Source organism: Heloderma suspectum, chromosome 1 (genome assembly GCF_057233095.1).
Source record: "Heloderma suspectum isolate Gila_16-S chromosome 1, 16-S_ref, whole genome shotgun sequence".
In the NCBI taxonomy this organism is placed as follows: Eukaryota; Metazoa; Chordata; class Lepidosauria; order Squamata; family Helodermatidae; genus Heloderma; species Heloderma suspectum.
Window position 1 is genome coordinate 209,067,649 of NC_139458.1, and position 18,719 is coordinate 209,086,367.

General features: G+C 54.6%; 1 protein-coding gene across 1 annotated transcript; it reads left to right on the forward strand.

The window, feature by feature from the left end:
• The first annotated feature begins 660 nt into the window (after positions 1-660).
• Positions 661-5,419, forward strand: LOC146358683 (uncharacterized). The gene is made up of 6 exons (XM_084807288.1): positions 661-1,071; positions 1,682-1,817; positions 2,551-2,795; positions 3,326-3,478; positions 3,596-3,692; positions 4,885-5,419. The coding sequence occupies exons 1-6, from the start codon at positions 661-663 to the stop codon at positions 4,917-4,919; spliced, it is 1,077 nt and encodes a 358-aa protein (XP_084663414.1). The 3' UTR covers positions 4,920-5,419.
• The last annotated feature ends 13,300 nt before the right edge of the window (positions 5,420-18,719 follow it).

Below are 18,719 nucleotides of genomic sequence, written 5' to 3' on the forward strand. Positions count from 1 at the left end.
TTGGGAAAGACGGCCTCTGAGCCTGAGGGTCCAGCCCTCTCCCCCGCCAGCCTGCGGGGGCATTCCCTCGCTCCTGGCATACGCTCTTCTTGGTGCCCGGGGCGTGAGGGCTGGTTCTTCTCCAGGCCAAGGGGGCCTCCCTGCGGGGGGGTTGCATGGTCAAGGCAGCCGATCGGGGGTACATCAATTAACTTGTGATGGGGACCCCCTGGACGACGCCCCTCCCTGGGGGCAGCGTCCCAGACTTCCCTCTCCACCCTGGCAGCAAAATCAAGCCTCCCCTTGAAGAAGAGCTGGAGTCCTGTGTCCTGCGCCTCAGCCTGCCCGAGGTGCTCAGCATGGACGTCGGGAGCCACAGCGTCGCCCAGCAGGTAGATCCCTTCCAGCTCGGTGCAGAGGCGCCTCCAGAGCCTGCGGGACTTGCGGCCTGGCCTGAGCGGGCACTTCCTGGCCTGGGGGCGGTGGGCATGCCCGCGCAAGCGGGGAGAGGGAAGGGGAGGCTCCTGGCAGAGTGCAGCAGCTCGGCCTCCGTGTCCGGCATCCACACAGCCACCTCCGCAGGGAGTCTGGCTGGCCTGTCCCAGGAGCGTCCGGCACGCCTGACGCGGCTTCCCTTTTGCCCAGGCGCTGTGCAGGGCCTCCTCAGCAGCCCTCGACGCCATGCTGAGGGCGCTGCTGGCGGGGGACCCGACGCCTCGGCATCTGTCCAGGATCCTCCACGTGAGTGCGTGGAAGCAGGGCCCCGCCCTGCCAGCCTCCGGGCGTGGGGGGCCAGGAGCAGCCTGCCCGGCTGGATGGCAGCACCCCTGGGGGCAGGAGCCGTCGCCCACCAAGAGCAGAGCTGCGGGGGGCTCCTTGGAGGGCAGACGGGTCCGTCCCCTCGGCCGAGGAGCAGGATCGCCGGGGGCCACGCTCAGGGGGGCGGTGCGCAGTGCCACGTTTCCAAGGTGCCGCTTCCCCTTGCAGCACGTCCACTTCTGGCTCCCCTCCAAGGCCTCCGTGGAGAGAGTCCGGGCCGCCAGGTGCAGCGCCGCCCTGCTGCGCTCTGCTGTGGGCATGCCGGAGCTGGATGTGAGTCGGCCACAAGCTGGTGGGGTTGGCTCCGGAGGGCTGCAGGGCTCCGGCCGGGGGGCGGGCCCAGGCTGCCACTGCTCGTTCCCAGCCTCTGGGGCTCCAGTGCGGCACCAACCTGCCCGCAGACATGTTTTGCTGCGCTATCCCTTGCCGGACGGCTGGCACGCTGCCACACAGAGTGCTGCCCTTCAGCGCCACGTTTAGGTCCCACAGAGGACCGTTCTGTTTCGGAGCTCGGACCCCGCCTCTGCCTCGTGGTCAGGTTCATGCTGCTTTTCTTTTAGTCAACCCAGTTTGCTGCTGGGGAACATGTGCTTTGGGATCAGCCATGCCACCGTGGTAGCTGTGTTCAGAGTGGGGAAGCCAGATGTTCCCCCTGACCACAACAGGCGGAGAACCCGGCTTTCGGCATACGGTGGGCTGTTTACGCATCACCTGTTTTGGTCGTGGTCTCTACGGATTTTTTGGAAGGCTCTGATATGTTTTGGAAGTTTCCACAGACATGGTGTGGAACTATTTTGTATTTGCAGTGGGAATGGATCAGAGTACGGGGGGCCCCTGAGGCGCTCCGTGGAGGTGACAGTCCCCTTGTTCTCTTTCCCTGCAGAACACCAGTGAAATCCCGCACGTGGGGCGCCATGTTGCGGAGCTCTCCATATGCATCACGGACCTCAAGGCGCTGACTAGTCGGCATGCCAGGGAGGGCCTTTTCCGGCTCTACCAGTTACTCCTGCGCCAGCAAGGTACGTCAGTGGGAGCAGACGCAAGAGGAGCTCTTTGCCGCAGCCAGGGCCGGCCAATCCGCTGCCCTATTTTTCACATCCTGCAGCTTCCAGACTGTCTTGGAGGGGAGCCCCACATACAGCATGTTGCAGTAATCTAACTCACTGTTGCATAGACGACTGAAGCCAGGTTATCCCTGTCCAGATAGGGGCATGTCTGGACCACGAGCCAAAGCTGGTAGAAGGCGCTCCGTACCACTGAGGCCACCTGAGCCTCAACCGCCTTGCTCTGCCTAATGGGAGGGCCGGCCCTGCCCTTCCTCCAGTAGCCCCACCTTTTGAAATGGCCCCTGTTGCACGGAGTTGCATGCCTGGCTGATGACCGTGGAACTCATGAGTTTGCTTCAGGTGTAGGAACTGACGTGGTCTGCAAAGGGCTGTCGCAGCAGCTACCGATAGAATAGCGATGTTTGCACTCAGCAGAGAAAATCAGAGCAAACTTTGCGGGTAGCGTGGAGGGTCCTGAGGCCTAGGGCCCACACTGCAGGGCACTTATGTTTTGCGTCTTCCTTTGTTGCTTTCCGGTTAGTTGTATGTTCTGATGTGATATTGCTTTTGTCATGGCCTCTGCCTCGTGCAATACTTGTGCGGTACGTAGGCCTGCCCCAGGACCACTCACAGGGCTAGGAAAGAAGCCTGCAAGCGCATTTGAGGTTCCCTGCTGAGAGGCTAACGTGAGCCTTGCTTTCTTTAGTCTTGCCTACGATTAGACCGCAGAGGCCTCCGGGAAATGCTCTTAGAGGGAAATCTGGAGGGGGCCCTGGCAGCCCCCTGAAAGAGGAGCAGTGGGCCGCTTGGGGTCCTCTGGGACTGGAAGCTGCAACATCTGGTGTCTCCCTCTCAGGAGTACGCAGGAGCGTTGCCAGAGACCTGTGGTGCAGGGAATACCAACTGGAGCAGAAGGTGCTCTCTTATCGCAACACCCTGAGAGTTGGAGAGGTAAGCATGTCCCTCGGTGGCACCCTGGGGTGCCAGACGCCCCACTGCCCACCAAATTTCTCCAGTAGATTTCCTGCTCCAGGAGGGAAGCGAGGGATGGGACGGAGAGGCATTTCTTTCCATTTGGGAAGCATTCACTTCAGAACTGTTTGCACAGTCTTGTGATCAGATCTGTGGGGAGAGGTAACTGCAGTGCAAGGCAGGTTGTGCAAACGCCACTTCCCGCTACTTAAGCAGCGTGGCAGCTTGTGGTGGTGATGATGATGATCTCAATTGCTACGCTTGACGTCGTATTATCAGTGTGCATGCCCTTCACAGAGTAATAGGGGCAGAAGGGACAAGTCCCTGCCCCAAGGAACTTACGCTCTGAACTGTGCCAGCACAAGACGGAAGGGAGAGATGGAAGGGAGAGGAGGAATGGGGGAAGCGGGAATGATGGGAGGAACGTCTGCCGGCCCGCTTACGCAGCCTGGGGCATTATTTTGTTGGGGAAGAGGACTCCGAGAGGATTCTTGTCGGTTCATTCTTAGGTGTTTGGGGAGCTCTTCAACGAGCACCAAAGGAGGTCCTTCCTGCAAACAGCTTTGCTGGCCATTTACGACCCCCTCCTAAGAGTGAGCGAAGCTGGCATCCTCCTCACTTATTCCCTTCTCGGGAATGGCCCAGAACTAATGGCGAAGGAGGTGAGCTACCGGGTCACCCTTGCCAGGGCGGGGAGGGGTTGTACTTTGAAGCGTCCTCCTTTTCTGGGATTTAAAAAAAAGGCTTCTGATGTTTGCGGGATTTTTTCACCCATCCAGGCAAAGGAAGTGCAAGAAAAAGTCTGGCACCAGCTGCACAAATTTCGGATCTGCGGAGAATTGCCTATCACGGTCCAAAGCCTCTCCGCTCGCAAAGGTGATCCCTGTTGCCGAGTGATTGTGTTGCAATTGTTCTGAAAACCTTTTGCAAGTTCATGCGTCTGATCAGTGCCTTCCTGACCCCACCCTCATCTGCAGCACATCTGGGAAACCTGGGAACCATGGGAGATACGTTCCCAGGGTTGGCAGCCTTGTTGGGCACCCCGTGGATGTGTGGCAGCATCCGGGGGGCACAGACCCTGCTGCAGCCCTCCCAGCCCCCTTCTCATCCTTCTTTGAGGGCCTAGGCATCCAGCCTGGACAATCCAATACTGAGCTCGAAGGAATTTTCTGAACGCCTCTCTGGGAAATCAGTCCACCGGCTGTGCAGAACTGTTTCCAGAGATGCTTTGGGGTGGATGACCCATCCCTGATGGGTTTCTGGGCCAGTTGCCTGCTTCCTAGCTGCACTGTTTGCATTCTGTAGCTGTTTTCTGTCCCTGGGTTATACTGGACGAAATGAAAGCCATGCCGTATTGCAGACACAGCTCTTCCCAAGACAGCCCCATTGGCCAAGCCACAGGGCTGAAAGCGGGAGCCACCTCCCACCTTCGGAGCTCTACTGTGAGCATCTACCCACAAGCAACTTTCCCACTCTTTCGCCCATCCAGTGTTCAGTACTGGCTAGCTGTTGGACTACGACCCTGCTTCAAATCCACACTTGGCCACAAAGCTCACTGGATGGTCTTCTTTTCTCAGCCTAACCTACCTCACAAGGTTATTGGGAAGACAAAAGGGGTGTAGAGAGAACCACTCTGAGCTCCTTGGAGGAACGGTGGGAAATGAGGATAACAAACATGACTACTGCGTCTGCTCCAGTGACCTCTCCATGCCTTTTCTCATTCGTTAATTTATTAATTAATTAATGCATGCCATTTCTGTACTGCCCAATAGCCCAAGCTCTCTGGGCAGGTCACAAAAATTAAAGCCACAAGTAGAGCATAAAAACAATATAAAATAAGGCCTAAAGGACTAGAATGCTAAAATGCTGGGACAATAAAAAGGTCTTCACCTGGCGCCGGAAAGAGTACAACGTAGGCGCCAGGCAAACCTCTCTAGGGAGCTCATTCCACAGCCGGGGTGCCACAGCAGAAAAGGCCCTCTTCCTGGTAACCACCCTCCTCACTTCTTTTCTTAACTCAAATGAAGCTGGTAGAATTATGCCTCCTCTTCTCTTCTCTTCCACCCAGGTGACGTGCTGATGGAGGACCTTGACAATATATGAAGAACTAAAGCATCTCGGCACAACTCTTCTTTTTTCTGCCTCTTCCTTCTCCTTTCTTTTATTCAGTTTGTCTTTCCTAGCTTTGTCTTTCGCCCCTTCTTTTCACGTTTCTACGCTACCTTTCTTCTCCTTTCAATATGCTCCCTCTGTTGATCCGGTGGGCCAACTAGAGGAGACGGACCATGACTTTGTCCGCCCTCCCCCCCCCCGTGGTGCTCTGCTCTCCATCCCTCCGAGAGATTTTTGGAGACGCCATAGGGAGGAGGACACGTCTGTCAAGGCGTCACTAGCGTTGTACTGCCACTGGGATCCTGCCGGGGGGCTCAGCCCTTCAGAGAGAACCCAGCACACCTTGCCGATGTCCTTTCCTCCCCTTAGCTGTTTCAAGATTTTCAAGATAGAAGAGATTCCCTAGCAGCTATATATCCATTGTGTTTGTTAACCCTCAGTCCTTGACAGCCTTTCTTATCCTTATTCAATTAATGTCTATTGATGATTATTATCGCTGTTGGAGCATTCTTGTTACACAAAGAGGAACACTGTTTTTTAACATCTAAAAAGCATAGCAAAGCAGCAAGTCCCAGTTCCTCGTTCCACCCACTAGGGCTTTCTTCACACGGTGCTTTTATCCAGCGATTGTGATGGCTCTTTCGCGGACGTTTGCGGGCTCGCTGTGACCCTCCAAGGCGCCTCCTGCACTAAATGCCCTTTGTTGCGTTTTAAAATAGATCGCAGATAATGAGGTCTCAAATTACCCCGTTGTGTCCAGCTCGAGTTCATTCCGTGAAAAAAGGAAAAGCGGCCAGAAGAGGAGCGAGATCAATGGAAAATAATGGAAGACTCCAATATGGGGAAAGGAGGGGGGAAGGGAAGGGAAGGGAAGGGAAGGGGGGGAAGGAAACAGGTGAAAAAGGGAGTCGTTGTGATCCTGCATTTAAAATGGAAGCAGAAAGCCCCATTTTAAATGCAGGATTTTAGGCTGGTGTAGAGATGCCCAAGGCTTCCTCCCTGCTTATGCTCCTTCCTCCCTTTAGTCTTTTGAGTGGAACGCCCTCCATGAGTCTCTGAGAACAGAAATTCCCAGGAAGACCGATTCCGTTTTTTTCCAGAGCCTCACTGAGGGCATTCCTTGACTTCAGGGATATGCTCGGGCAGTAACCAGGAGGGTGGGATCGAAGGAGCAGGATGTCGAGGCACCACCCTGTCTGCAAAGCGATTTGCCCAAATGCCGCATCAGCTGATGCTACACCGTCTATTTTGTAGTGTTTGTAGGTGATCTATGGCTTCCCAGAACTTTCTATGGCTTCCCAGTGTTTCTCTGGATCACCTGCTATGTGTAGCAAGTGATCTATGGCTTCCAAGCCTTTCTCCGAATGCCTGGATCTCTGGGTGTGGAACCCAGTTACAGGGCACATCCCTTGGAAACCGTCTCTCTTACCCAGAGGTCTGACTGACAGCCATCTTTCTGAGAAACGCATTAGCTGACCCCAATCTGATGGGGGGGGGGCATGGCGTCAGGAAGATCGATATCTCTTCCCATCCGTCGTTTCTGAGGTGGAAGAATAAGTAGAGGTGCAATTGAAACGTTCTCCTGGTGGCTTGGAAGACCGATGCCACCTAGGTTTGAACCTCCTGAAGGGCAGTTTCTGTTCTTGCTGGGGCCAAAGGAGCCCCTTCCCTGGCTGCTGGGATGACGGCAAGCGAGGTGAAGGTGGCCACCAGTGCAGCCACGATGGGCGCTTTCAGGACATCCAGGGCCTCACTGGGAAGTGAACAGAGCCTATGGCCAGCTCGTGAGCAGCTCCTGGCTTAGCCCATTCCGCTCTCCAAAATTCCTCCGGAGATTCTGGTGAGGAATCGCCAGGGGCTTGGCGGGCTTTGGGGGGAAGCTGCCTCCTCTCCTTTCTGGTGAATCTTGTGGATTGGGGCCTCCCCTGACAGCTGGAGTCTGTGGGAAGCTTTCGGCAGAGGCGCAGGGAAGCGGTCCGGTGAGAAGCGCCGGGCCTGGGGGGCTTCTGTTTCCACGCCCTCCTCAGGAAGCGCCCCTCCGCCTTCGCACTAGGCTCCGAGTGGGAATCCAGGCCGCAGGGAACCCCTTTGGCTCTCCTTCCCTTTGCCTTGCCAAAAGCTCCGGAGGGGCGCAGCCCCCCTCCCCCGGACGTGGAAGGCTAGCGTGAAGGGGAAATGCCCAAGTTTCCAGGGAGGGGCCCGGGTGTGCTGGCCCTACAAAAATGCGGGGGAGCCCCTCCTGCCTTCTCCTTCTGTTGTCCTGGAAACAGGGCCTACGGCTTTGAAGGGAAGACGTGAAGGAACATTTGCACCTGAGGTAAAGCCTGGCTCTTCCAGGGGTCCCGGTCCATCGTTTTGTTCAGACTTGCGTTTTTGGATGATGCTGTGTATCTTTGGGCAGGCGGACTACGTTGGGCTGTTGGAAAGCGTAGACAGGGATCCTGGACTTCTCGTTCTCCATGGCGCTTGTAGCCTACAAAGCGGTCGTTGCACGGCGACACTCCCCTGCCCGCACGCTCCAGAGGGAGGCGCCATCCCAAAGTGCGGCGAAGGAATGCCCTCCGTGAGCCCCTGGGAAAGACGTTCTGAAATGATGCAGAATAATTTACTCCCAGTAATACAGACTGAACAAGCCATCCAATACTGGAACTGTTCTTGTTTTCATGCTTTTAGATGCATAAAATCAATTGAAATCGTGTTTTTAAAAAGTCTGACTCAGAGCTTTTCTTCGAGAGGCATTTCTTGGGCGCTCCTCATTCCCTGCTCACGGTTGTTTGCAGGTTCTTCAGACAATGACCCGACCCTCCAGTTTCACTTCTGTTTGTAAACACCACTTTGGGCAGTCTTTTTTAGAGGATGGCGGAAAGAAAACGCTATTTCCACATCTGGAGTTGCATTATTCCGCTCTGCCACAGCACCACTTAGGGGGTATGTAGCGGAAAAGCAGGAAAGGAAACGCTCCTCGTGCAGCGCTCTGATCTCAGTTCTGTGGTGAAACGGAAATTAGATGTAGCGGGTTAACAGCCTCTTGTAGAAAAGGCCTCAACATGGGCCAAGAAGGGAAAGGGGGAGTACTAAAAAGCAAGGCGGAAAAGGGCTAGAGAACAAGATGACTTTAGCGGAAAGCAAGCCAATCAAATCTGAGGACACTGAAGAATGAAATTCATGAGGGGTTAGAAAAGATTGAGCAAAGAAGTGAAACGAGATTGGAGAATCAGCCCAGAAAGGTACCCAATGGGAACACAAAGTGGGCGTAATTTCGGGCGTGATCCTATCGATGGCGCGCTCGATGACTGGAAGCCCCTGAGCTCGGAGGCCCCCGATTGTCTGATGCAGAGCGGGGGGGGGGAGCAGCGAGAGCAACGGACTTATTTTTAGAGGGATTCCTTGGAATATAGAGGAAGGGAATTTCCTTCTTACCTTCAGGACGTGGTAGCTGGTGCTGCTTTCTCCCCGCTCTCCTCCGCCCTTTGGTTTTTAACAACAGGAGCCGCCTCGCTGCTTCACATGGTGGCGTGGTGGCTCTGGCCGCATTCCAGGATCAAAACGCTCTCTGGGTCATTGTTCCCCCGGACGGCCCGTCCCAGGAGCATCACTCCAGCCACCGAGCTCCCCTCGAAGCCGCAAGAGGGGCAGGCTGCAGACTGCTATGCTGTACTGCGGAATGCCTCTGCCAAACTGCCCCCTTCCGGACGTGAGCGTCGTCCCTTCGTTTCCATGGTTTCCCCCGGAGCCGCGATGTGCCGGCGATGTGTTCTGCTAAGCGGGGGCACTGCCCAAGGCTTCTTTCATAGCTTCAAAGCGGGGGGGGGGAGACACATGCCCTCAGGCAGCCCCTAATTCAGGGAAGACGAATGTTCTTGAAACTCACGCATCCCGTGAACCCCCACACCCCTGCCCCAAATCCCCGGGCCACATGAGTGCATGTTGCGGTTAGAGCAGCGGCCCCCAACCTTTTTGGGACCAGGGACCAGTCCATGGAAGACAATTTTTCCATGGACCGAGGGGGGGATGGGACTGGGCCTCACTAGGGGTGTGGGAACCCCCCTTACCCTAGGTCCGCAGGGGGGCGATCCGTCCCTCCCCCCACCCCCAATCCTCGCCAGCTCCGCTCCGCATAGCGGACGCCATTTAAATCCCTGTATTTTGCAGTAATAGGATATTACTGCAAAGAACGGGACCGGAGCTGGCCGGCAGCTCCGCGGACTCGACACGGAGCAGAGCCGGCCAGGGCTAGCGAGGATTCCGGGGTGGGGGGGGGAGGGACAGATCACCTCCCCCCCCCCGTAGACCCAAGGTAAGGGGGGGTTCTCACACCCCTACTGCGGCCCGTTCCCTAACAGGCCATGGACTGGGACCGGTCTGCAAACCGGGGGTTGGGGGCCCCTGGGTTAGAGTGTTCGACTAGGACTGGAGAGACCCGGGTTCAAATCCCCAGGTGGCCACGAAGCTCCCTGGGGAACTTCAGGCCAGCCACTGACTCTCGGCCTGCGTTACCCACGGGACTGTTGTGAGGATAACATGGAGAGGAGGGGGGCCATGGGGGCCACTTCGGGCTCCTGGAGGACAAGGCCGGATACAAAGGTGACAGAGAAACAAACAAAGCCATCGGCACTCTCAGGACCAAAACGGCGGTTTCCAGGGGTGGCTATTCGGACCCTTGTGATGCTGATCGCTCCCTTGAAGAGAGCGGCTGCGTGCCGAGGAACAGGAGCGCCGGGCCACACACTTGCTGAGCCCCGTTATCCACGTGCCGTCTCCTGGCTCGTGGGCTCAGCCATATCGGTCTGCCTGCGCTCGCTTCCAAAGCAGGCGTGTTTGTCCAGGAAACGCCACAGTTGGTCTTTTCATTAAGAACATTGGGTCACTGGGGTACGTTTGCCACCCAAAAGCGTGATTAGGAAGGAGGGACGGGGCGCAGCACACTGGCGTTCCGTGGTCGTGTGTCCTTGTGCGTCCATTTCCACGCAGGGGCCGAGAGCAGTGGTGCTCGGGCCTCCTGGAGGTGTCCCGACCCCAAATTGGCTCCATGGAATCGCGGCATGTTGCAAGGGGCTCTGGGGGAGGCTCCAGAGCAGCAGTGGGGAGACGTCAGGCTTACGTGATCCACCAGCCAGATCTGGGGCAAGCGCAGGCTGCCTCTGAACGCACGCTCCGCCCAGGAATTTCTTTTGAGTAGCAGAACTGAGAAGCCGGTCCCTCCCAAAGCCGTTCCTCTTTCCCCCGCAACTATCTCAATTTCAGCAGCCCAATTAGGTTTTCTCAATGAATTGTTTAGGCTCCATAATCCCGTGGTCCCTGGGTGGGCATCCCAGGGACACAGGACATTTCACACTCCCCCGCCAAGCATGCGCATCTGCTGGATTTGGGGGGGGGGGATGGCACAGCAGTTTGTGGTTGTAATTCACACACGTATCCAACTTGGGATGGCCCCTCCCGTCACCAAGGAAACCTCAGCAGTCCTGACCTCATGACTTCAGAGCACTGACATCAGGAGAAGGGAATAGGGGGCTGGATTGGGGGCGTTCCATGGGTGTGCCAGGAGGGACTATGCATCTGCAGCCCCCCTGTAACCCCGCATGCTTCCTGAACTATGTCCTCCTTCCTGCCTCCCCAGCACGATTTTGAGGATTTGGGGGAGCGTTCTACACCAGCTTTCCCCAACCTGGTCTCCTTCAGAGGTTTCAAGCTACAGCTCCCAACACTCCTGTCCATTGGGCATGTTGGCTTGGGCTGATGGGAGGTGAAGCTCAAAACATCTGGAGAGCAGCTGGTTGAGGAAATCTATACACACTTCCGTGGGAGCACTCCTCATTGGAATCAATGGGATTTATTCTTCAGCAGACACATATAGGATTGCACAAAGAAGAGTCCTTAGTTGGGGGCAGGGGAGGTCGGATCGCCCCTTTTCCCTGTAGGGGCAAGATGAAGCCTGCAAAAAATGCTAGCTAGTGATGGGGGGGGGAATAATGCGTTCTTTTTAAACAAATCTTCTTTATAGCGCAGTATCAACTTGAAGGTCGCAAGAGTATCCACCCATACTTGGAAGACATCCCCGTTGAATTCAGGAGGGCTGACTTCCGAGGAAAGATGCATAGGATCGGGCTGCACAAGGCGATGGGTTCGATGTCCCCAGAAGATAGTTGGGGGATCAGGCTGGCCTGGATCCAGCTTTAGTAGCACGATATTTCCAGACTATTTGGGACGCATGTGTGGCGGTCTCTCTCCAAGAGAAGGTACGAGAAGAACTTGATAAACTGTGTGTGTGTGTGTGTGTGTGTGTGTGTGTGTGTGTACTTAGCGTTTGGGAGCGTGTGAAGCGCTTACACAAACCCGTGCTGGGGACCGGTGCTATCAACTCAATATCATGAAAATGGGGGACAGGGGAACTAGTGCGGCCTTCCTCAACCTGGAGCCTCCGGATGTTTTGGACTTCAGTTCTTATCAGCCCCAGCCAGCACGGCCCCTGGTTGGGAATGCTGGGAGTGGGCGTCCTCCAGGTGTTTCGGACCGCAGGTAGCGGGAGGCTGAACTGTTGGATTGCTGAATGACACGTTTTAGTGGCTGTTCTATCAGACTTCTTTCTTCTAGCCCAAGCAAATGAACTGGAAGACGGCCTACTCCACAGGTTGTAAAACTGTTGCTTTCACACGCCTTCCACCCTCCCTGTCCCGTGGGCCCTACTTCCAGTTGCGGGGAAGTGATCAGAGGATCACTTCCTCCCTCCTTCATCCCCTGTGTTGCTCCTCTGTAACTCTGCACGGGGCAGGGAATTGCGATTCCCTCAGGGCTGCTGCCTAAGAAGGGGAAACCTGTGCAGCAGCCACCTGATCGCCCTCTCCTCCGGAACAGCGCGTGGCACTGCTCTTCTGAATGGCACTGCGCAACGGGGGGGCGGGGCAGCCACATGCCTGGACCCCCCTTTGTGCTGCTGCACGTAAGAAGGCCACAGTCATGCGGGGGAAACAGCCAGGAAGACTCTGACAAGCAAGGCTTCGTTGGCATTCGTCCTCAGATGCCGTGAGCGGAGCCTTGGATTTCGGCACGGCCGGATGGCCGTAGAGGACGGGGGGGCCATGCAGGCGCGTGAGCAGGCTGTGGGGGAGGGAGGAGTGTGGCGTCTCTCCTCTGCACCCAGCTGTTAAAAAAAAGGAGACTCCATAACCATTGGCGTCTCAAGTTACGTAAGAGCCCGAGTGGCGGGAAAATATAGGCGGAGCAAAAAGGGAATCATACTGACGCACTCATGACTAACGGCTTGGTAAGCTGATAGTGACTGTTTATTGGATATTAACTTAGTGAGCCGATGTACTAACTGTTTCATTGGTTACTGGTGAGAACAATAGAAGCGATATGATATAAAGGGCTTTTGCACATGTGTCTCGGGGTCCAGACTGCTCTGCACCCGTTTTGCAAAACGTTCAATAAAATAGTGTTGGATCCACTGCTGCCTGCCTGGCATTCTTTTCTTCTAAACCGAAAGCAAGGACTTTTTATCTAACAATTTGGTGCCGTGACTCGGATCCTGCTTCGGGGCGCGTCCCCTTCGCGCTGAGCCGAGGGGCTGCGGAGGAGAAGTGGCCACAGGCGGTTGTTTTATACTGCCTTCTCCTCACGACGGTGGCGGCAGAAGCGCCTGGGGACCAACGCCAGAGGAAGAGGGAGACGTGATCACTCCTTTTAGGCACCGGCAGTGGATCAATAAGCAGCTGGACGCAGCTGCGGGTGGGACAGAAGAGGCTTTTGGGGTAAGTGAAACAGCTTACATTAGGGGATAAACGCGGGACGGTGGTGTGTTTGTGCTTGTGTGAGACGCCTACGGGCGAAGCGAGTGAGGAGCCCCGATCTGCATTTCCTTACCCCGGAGACGGGCTAGGTCAGAGGAGGGCGAAGCGCAAGAATTGCTGACTGAAATTCCCACCGTCATGGGCGGGTCCCAATCTAAGTCTGCGAAGAAGTCCCATACACCCTTGGAGTGTTGTTTGCGCAATTGGTCACATTTTAAGCAGGATTATGGAACTAAGATGACAAAGGATCGTCTTGTCTTTTTTTGCACCCGGGAATGGCCAATATTAGAACCCAAATGGCCACCCGAGGGGTCTTTTGACCCAACCTTGGTATCTGATGTGCGAACAATAGTAGCACAGAGGGGAAGTTGGGACCAGTTTCCTTATATTGATTCGTGGGCAACTTGTGTGCCCCTTGGCGGCAGGCCTGCTCCGTGGGTTGTTAAATGCATGTCCCTTGCCCTTCCCATGGTGGTCAAAAGGAAACCACCAAAAGAAGGACCACCCAGGGTCGTGGCCACGGCACCGGAGGACCTACTGCTTCCTCCTCCCTACGGGACAGCCGTCGCAGGGCGCTCGTTGCAACCACCACCCTCTCCTGAGGGGCCCGCCCAGCAGTTAGATGCCCCCGAGAAGGACCCCTCTCATGAAATAGTACCGGAGGACCCCACCCCTCTAGTTGAACGCCAGGACACTCTCCAAGATCGTCTATATTCCCTAGAGGAAAGATTGGAGGTCCTACAGAGAGAGGCAAAAGGGGGACCTAACTACAACCTGCGAAAGGACCCCCAACCACCGGTGAAGTTCACCTTCCCCATCAGAGAAGTCCCCGACCCTACCGCCCAACATCCTCAAGGGACGATGTTTGTTTATGTCCCATTCACAACATCTGATTTGTATAATTGGAAACAATTTAACCCCTCCTTTGAAGAGGATCCCGGGCCACTCCTGTCTCTGATGGAGAATGTGAGGCTTACTCACAACCCCACATGGGACGATACACAAATGCTACTGAACACCTGTTTTCTCAGCCAAAAGCCAACCATCCTTGCAGGGGCACGAGCCAAGTATAGGGAGGAAAATCCCCAGGCAACTGAGGAGGAGACGGCGGAGGTTCTGCCCACAGGGCGACCCAATTGGGGGGTGGCCACAGCGGCACATAGACGCTTACATGCTGACTATTTTCGACTCATTTTAGCAGGCATGAAGCAAGCCGCGAGAAGGGCCCCCAATTTGCAAAAAGTCCTGACTCTAAAGCAAGACAAAAACGAACCTCCTGCTGTGTTCCTCCAAAGGCTGAGGGAAGCCTTCGCTAAATATACTGACATTGACTTGAATGATCCAAATAATTTAAGGATCCTCACGACTCAGTTCGTGGGAAATAGCTGCCAGGACATCAGAAAGAAGTTGCAAAAAATTGAAGGAGGGTTGGCAGCTGACTTAGGAGTTTTAGTTGAAGTAGCTCAAAAGGTTTATGAGAGGTGAGAAGAAGAAGAAGGAAAAGAAAAAGACAAGAGGCAGGCCAAGCTCCTTGCTGCGGTTCTTAAACCTGACAAGGAGGGAGCTAGGAAGGGGAGGAAAGGGGGAAGGAAAGGATCTCCCCTGGGGAAAGATCAATGTGCCTTTTGTAAGAAAATGGGGCACTGGAAGCGTGACTGTGAGGCTTTGAAGCAGAAAGAGAGAGGGGAAAATACGGGAGAAGCGCAGAGAGTTCTGTATGAACAGGAAAGAGATTAGGACAGACCGGGGCCTGGCCCCCTCTTAGCCGTCTCTGAGGCAAGACGGGACCCCATGGTCAAAATAAAGGTTGGGGGCCGCTCCTACAAAGCCCTTGTGGACACAGGGGCCGCCCTGTCCGTCCTCCCCCTCAGTGAGCCCCCAACGGGAGGTGGGGGGTTCACCACCATAATGGGGGTCGAGGGAAGGGCAACCCAAGTGCCCCTCTCTCGTCCCCTGTTCACCAAGGTTGGGAAAACACACCTAGAACATGCATTTGTCTGTACCCCCTCCTGTCCGGTGGCATTGCTAGGGAGGGACTTATTGACTAAACTCCAAATTGAGATTGCTTTTACTCCTGACGGAAGGATGGAGATACGGCTCCCTAAACAGCAGAGTACTAACTACCAAATGGCCCTTTTGAAGGTTGCAGAAGAACCCACCCCAGAGGCCACCGAGGACTGGAGCTTAATAGAAAACAGAGTCAACCCTCTAGCGTGGGCCGGGATTGGAGGGGCCTCTCGTGCCAAGTCGGCAGCACCATACAAAATTCCCCTCAAGGAGGGAGCAAGGCCTGTTCATGTGAAACAGTATCCCCTTTCCTGCCAAGGAAAGGAGGGCCTACAACCAGTAATAACAAAGCTCCGAGAAGAAGGCCGGCTCATTGAGATAATGTCCCCCTATAACACGCCCATCATCGCTGTGCCAAAAAGGGGAGGGGGGGGCAAGGGCTTTCGCTTAGTGCAAGACCTCCGGCTCATTAATCAGCAGATCGAGGCCCCCCATCCTGTGGTCCCCAACCCACACACCCTCCTTGTAGGAATTCCAGAAGAGCACGCCTGGTTCACTGTCATAGACCTAAAAGACGCCTTTTTCAGCATCCCCCTCCACCCTGATTCAAGGCCTTTGTTCGCCTTTGAATGGGAAAGCCCGGGGGGGGGTCAAAAGTTCAATTAGCATGGACAGTCATCCCTCAGGGGCTGAATCTCTCACCGGTGGTCTTTGGCCAGCAGCTCCAAAAGGATCTCGAACCCTGGGTCCAGCAGCACTCAGAGGTGCATCTCCTCCAGTACTGTGACGACCTCCTGATTTCAGCCAAGGCCAAGAATGCGTGCCTGAGTGGGACGGTTTCCCTCCTCAACTATCTAGCAGGGGGCGGGGGGTATAAAGTGTCAAAAGAAAAAGTACAGTTGGCCCAACCAACTGTAAAATTCCTAGGCTACCACATAACTAAGGGGACTCGGAGCCTAGGGCAAGAAAGAGTTGAAGTCATCCGTGACACTCCTGTCCCTAAGTCCCCCCGCGAATTGAGGGCCTACCTGGGGTTGACCGGATTCTGCCGACTATGGATAGCAAACTATGGGGAGACAGCGCGGCCGCTGTATGAGGCGCTGCAAAAAGATAGACTGGATAAATGGAAATGGACTAAGGAAATGAATAAGTCTTTTCTCAGTCTTAAAGCTGCTCTTGTGTCACCACCTGCTCTAGCCATACCAAATCCCAGCCGGCCATTTAGACTTTATGTGCATGAAAATAAGGGCATAGCTTCGGGAGTGCTTTGCCAGCGAAAAGGGCCCTCTTGGAGACCAGTGGGATATTACTCCAAGGTCCTAGATGTCGTAGCGCGAGGATGGCCAAGTTGCCTGAGGGCAGTAGCGGCAACGGCTCTGGTTTGCGCTGAAGCGGAGAAACTGACAATGGGAGGACCCATTGAAATTTGGGTGCCGCATGGAGTGCCACAAATTTTGGGATCAGGAGGAGGAAGCAAATTTCTCAACCCAGCCCGGCATTCCCGATATGAAATAGGTTTACTAACAAACGAAAACCTCACTTTTAAGGCTTGCTCCAGCTTTAATATCGCCACACTACTGCCAACATTACTGCGCACAAACGGATCAGGACTCCCAGATCATGACTGCCTTGAAGTATTAGACCTGGACACCAAAGGCCGACCGGACCTTGAGGATGAACCAATAGAGGGAGCCAGAGATCTGTTTGTAGATGGATCTAGCTATATGCTGGATGGAAGGCGCTACACAGGCGCGGCTGTCGTTACTCTAGAGGAGAGTGTGCGTGAGGAAAGGCTGCCTCCTCATTTCTCCGCCCAATCCGCTGAACTGGTAGCCCTGACAAGAGCCCTGCAAGCCAGCAAGGGAAAGCAAGTAAATATTTATACCGATAGCAAAAATGCCTTCGCCGTTGTGCATGCTCATGGGCAACTGTGGAAAGAGAGGGGATTCCTTACAGCAAACGGATCTCCAGTGGCTAATGGTGGCCTAATAGTGGATCTTCTGGATGCCCTCCAGCTACCCTCACAAGTAGCTGTTGTCCACGTCCGAGCCCATGGGAAAGAAAACGAGGAAAAATGGAGACAGGGAAACCAGAAGGCAGATGAGGCCACAAAAAGAGCAGCCAGAGAGGGAATCCAAGGAACATTCCTCATTCTACCCAAAAGAAAAGAGCGCCCCACATACTCCCCTGCTGAGTTACGAATGGCACAAGAACACGGAATAAGTCCCTGTGATGACGGATGGATCCAGATGACAGATGGAAGACTGCTTCTTCCACAGACCCTGCAGAGGGTTGTTCTAGAGCAAGTTCACCATTCTCTTGGACACCCTGGAGCATCAGCCATGATCGACTATTGCAAGAGGCTGTTTGTCTCCCCTGGCTTAACTGTATGCGCCCACCGACTAGCCGCAACCTGTGAAGTCTGCCAGAAAACCAACCCTCCCAGGGCACCCCCTCCTCCAAAAGGAGGGCGACCATGGGCCTACTATCCTTTCCAGAGGGCGCAGATTGATTTTGCTGAGATGCCACCATGTAGGGGTTACAGGTATTTGCTTGTAATAGTATGTCAAATGACAGGGTGGGTAGAGGCGTTTCCATGTAGGAACTGCCAAGCTAAAACTGTTGTTGCTAAATTGTTACAGGAGGTGGTGCCCCGGTTCTCCCTGCCCGAAGTTATAGAGTCCGATCAGGGCTCACATTTCACCTCAGTTATTACACGGGGGCTGGCACAAGCTCTGGGAGTAGAGTGGCATTTACATTGCCCCTGGAGGCCCCAGGCAAGTGGACAGGTTGAAAGAATCAATCGGAGCCTCAAGGAGACTTTAACCAAACTTCAACGAGGGGTGAAGCTCACTTGGGTTGAGGCTCTGCCAATAGCTTTAACGAAGCTTCGAAGGATGCCAAGAAAGGACATAAAATTGTCCCCCTTTGAACTGATGTTTGGGTTCCCGCCTCGGGTACACTGCGGAAGGAGGGAGGAAGTTAAGTGGGAGGTGGGTGATCAGATGCTAAGGGATCAGTTGACTTCTCTACAGTCTGTTCTTTCACAGCTACGAGCTTATTCCGTTCTGTTTCAGAGACTGCCGTTAGATGCACCTATCCATCTCTTCCAGACGGGAGACGAGGTGTTGCTGAAAAAGTGGAATAAAGAAGCTTTAAAGGAAGGGTGGGAGGGGCCTTATTTGGTGGGACCAACCAGCCACTCGTGTGTAAAGCTTGTGGGTTCTAGTAAATGGACACATTGCAGCCGGATAAAGCCATTTAAGCGACCCTCGCTTCCTTCTGTCACTTGGAAAGAACAGGAGGACACAGGCAACGGTCCTTTGCTCCCTGGCACCCCTCTGGAAGCTGCCAAGGACACAGGCGAAGAAGCCATCCAGGAGCCACAATCGCCTGTAATATACAAGTCACAACATCTGGGAAAAGCTCGGGTTCGAATTACAAAAAACTTGTAATATGAAGCAAGTATTGTGGGTGGTGTTGGTAATGTTGGTTAAAGAAATATTAACGTGGATGGTGATACCTCAAGGACTTGGGCTTGACAGCTTTAAGATAAAACCCCGAAATGTCACACCAACACCCCTCAGACCACTTCTGGTACAGATCCCTGAGAAAGAGAGGCGTCCCTGGAGAACCAGGTTAGGGATCCCAATAACAGAGGAAACTGATAATGTGTGGTTAGAGTGGATAAAGTATACAGCCAAGTCTTTAAATAAGTCTGACTGTTTTGTTTGTGCCACAGGGAGATCTGTGGCAAAGGTGCTGCCCTTTCCACTGGGATGGGACACTCCTTCCCTCCTCACCTGCGTGATCCGTTTGTTCCAACACCCTGATGCATGGGGAGAGGAGGAATGCCAAACCCTCAATAAATTATACCCCCCACTCAAATCAAAGGATCGTGTCAGACCTTCCACAGTCTTCCTGCAAAGAAGAAACCATACCGGATGCATACACCGAAACCTTGCAGACACAGAGGGGCGTATAGGGAACCTGACGA

Bases quoted from the DNA above. Each gene is read 5' to 3' on its own strand.
- LOC146358683 (XM_084807288.1), top strand. From the start codon at position 661: ATGCTGAGGGCGCTGCTGGCGGGGGACCCGACGCCTCGGCATCTGTCC. The intron at 3,479-3,595 runs GTGAGCTACCGG...TCACCCATCCAG, and splicing joins CAGAACTAATGGCGAAGGAG to GCAAAGGAAGTGCAAGAAAA. The intron at 3,693-4,884 runs GTGATCCCTGTT...TCTTCCACCCAG, and splicing joins AAGCCTCTCCGCTCGCAAAG to GTGACGTGCTGATGGAGGAC.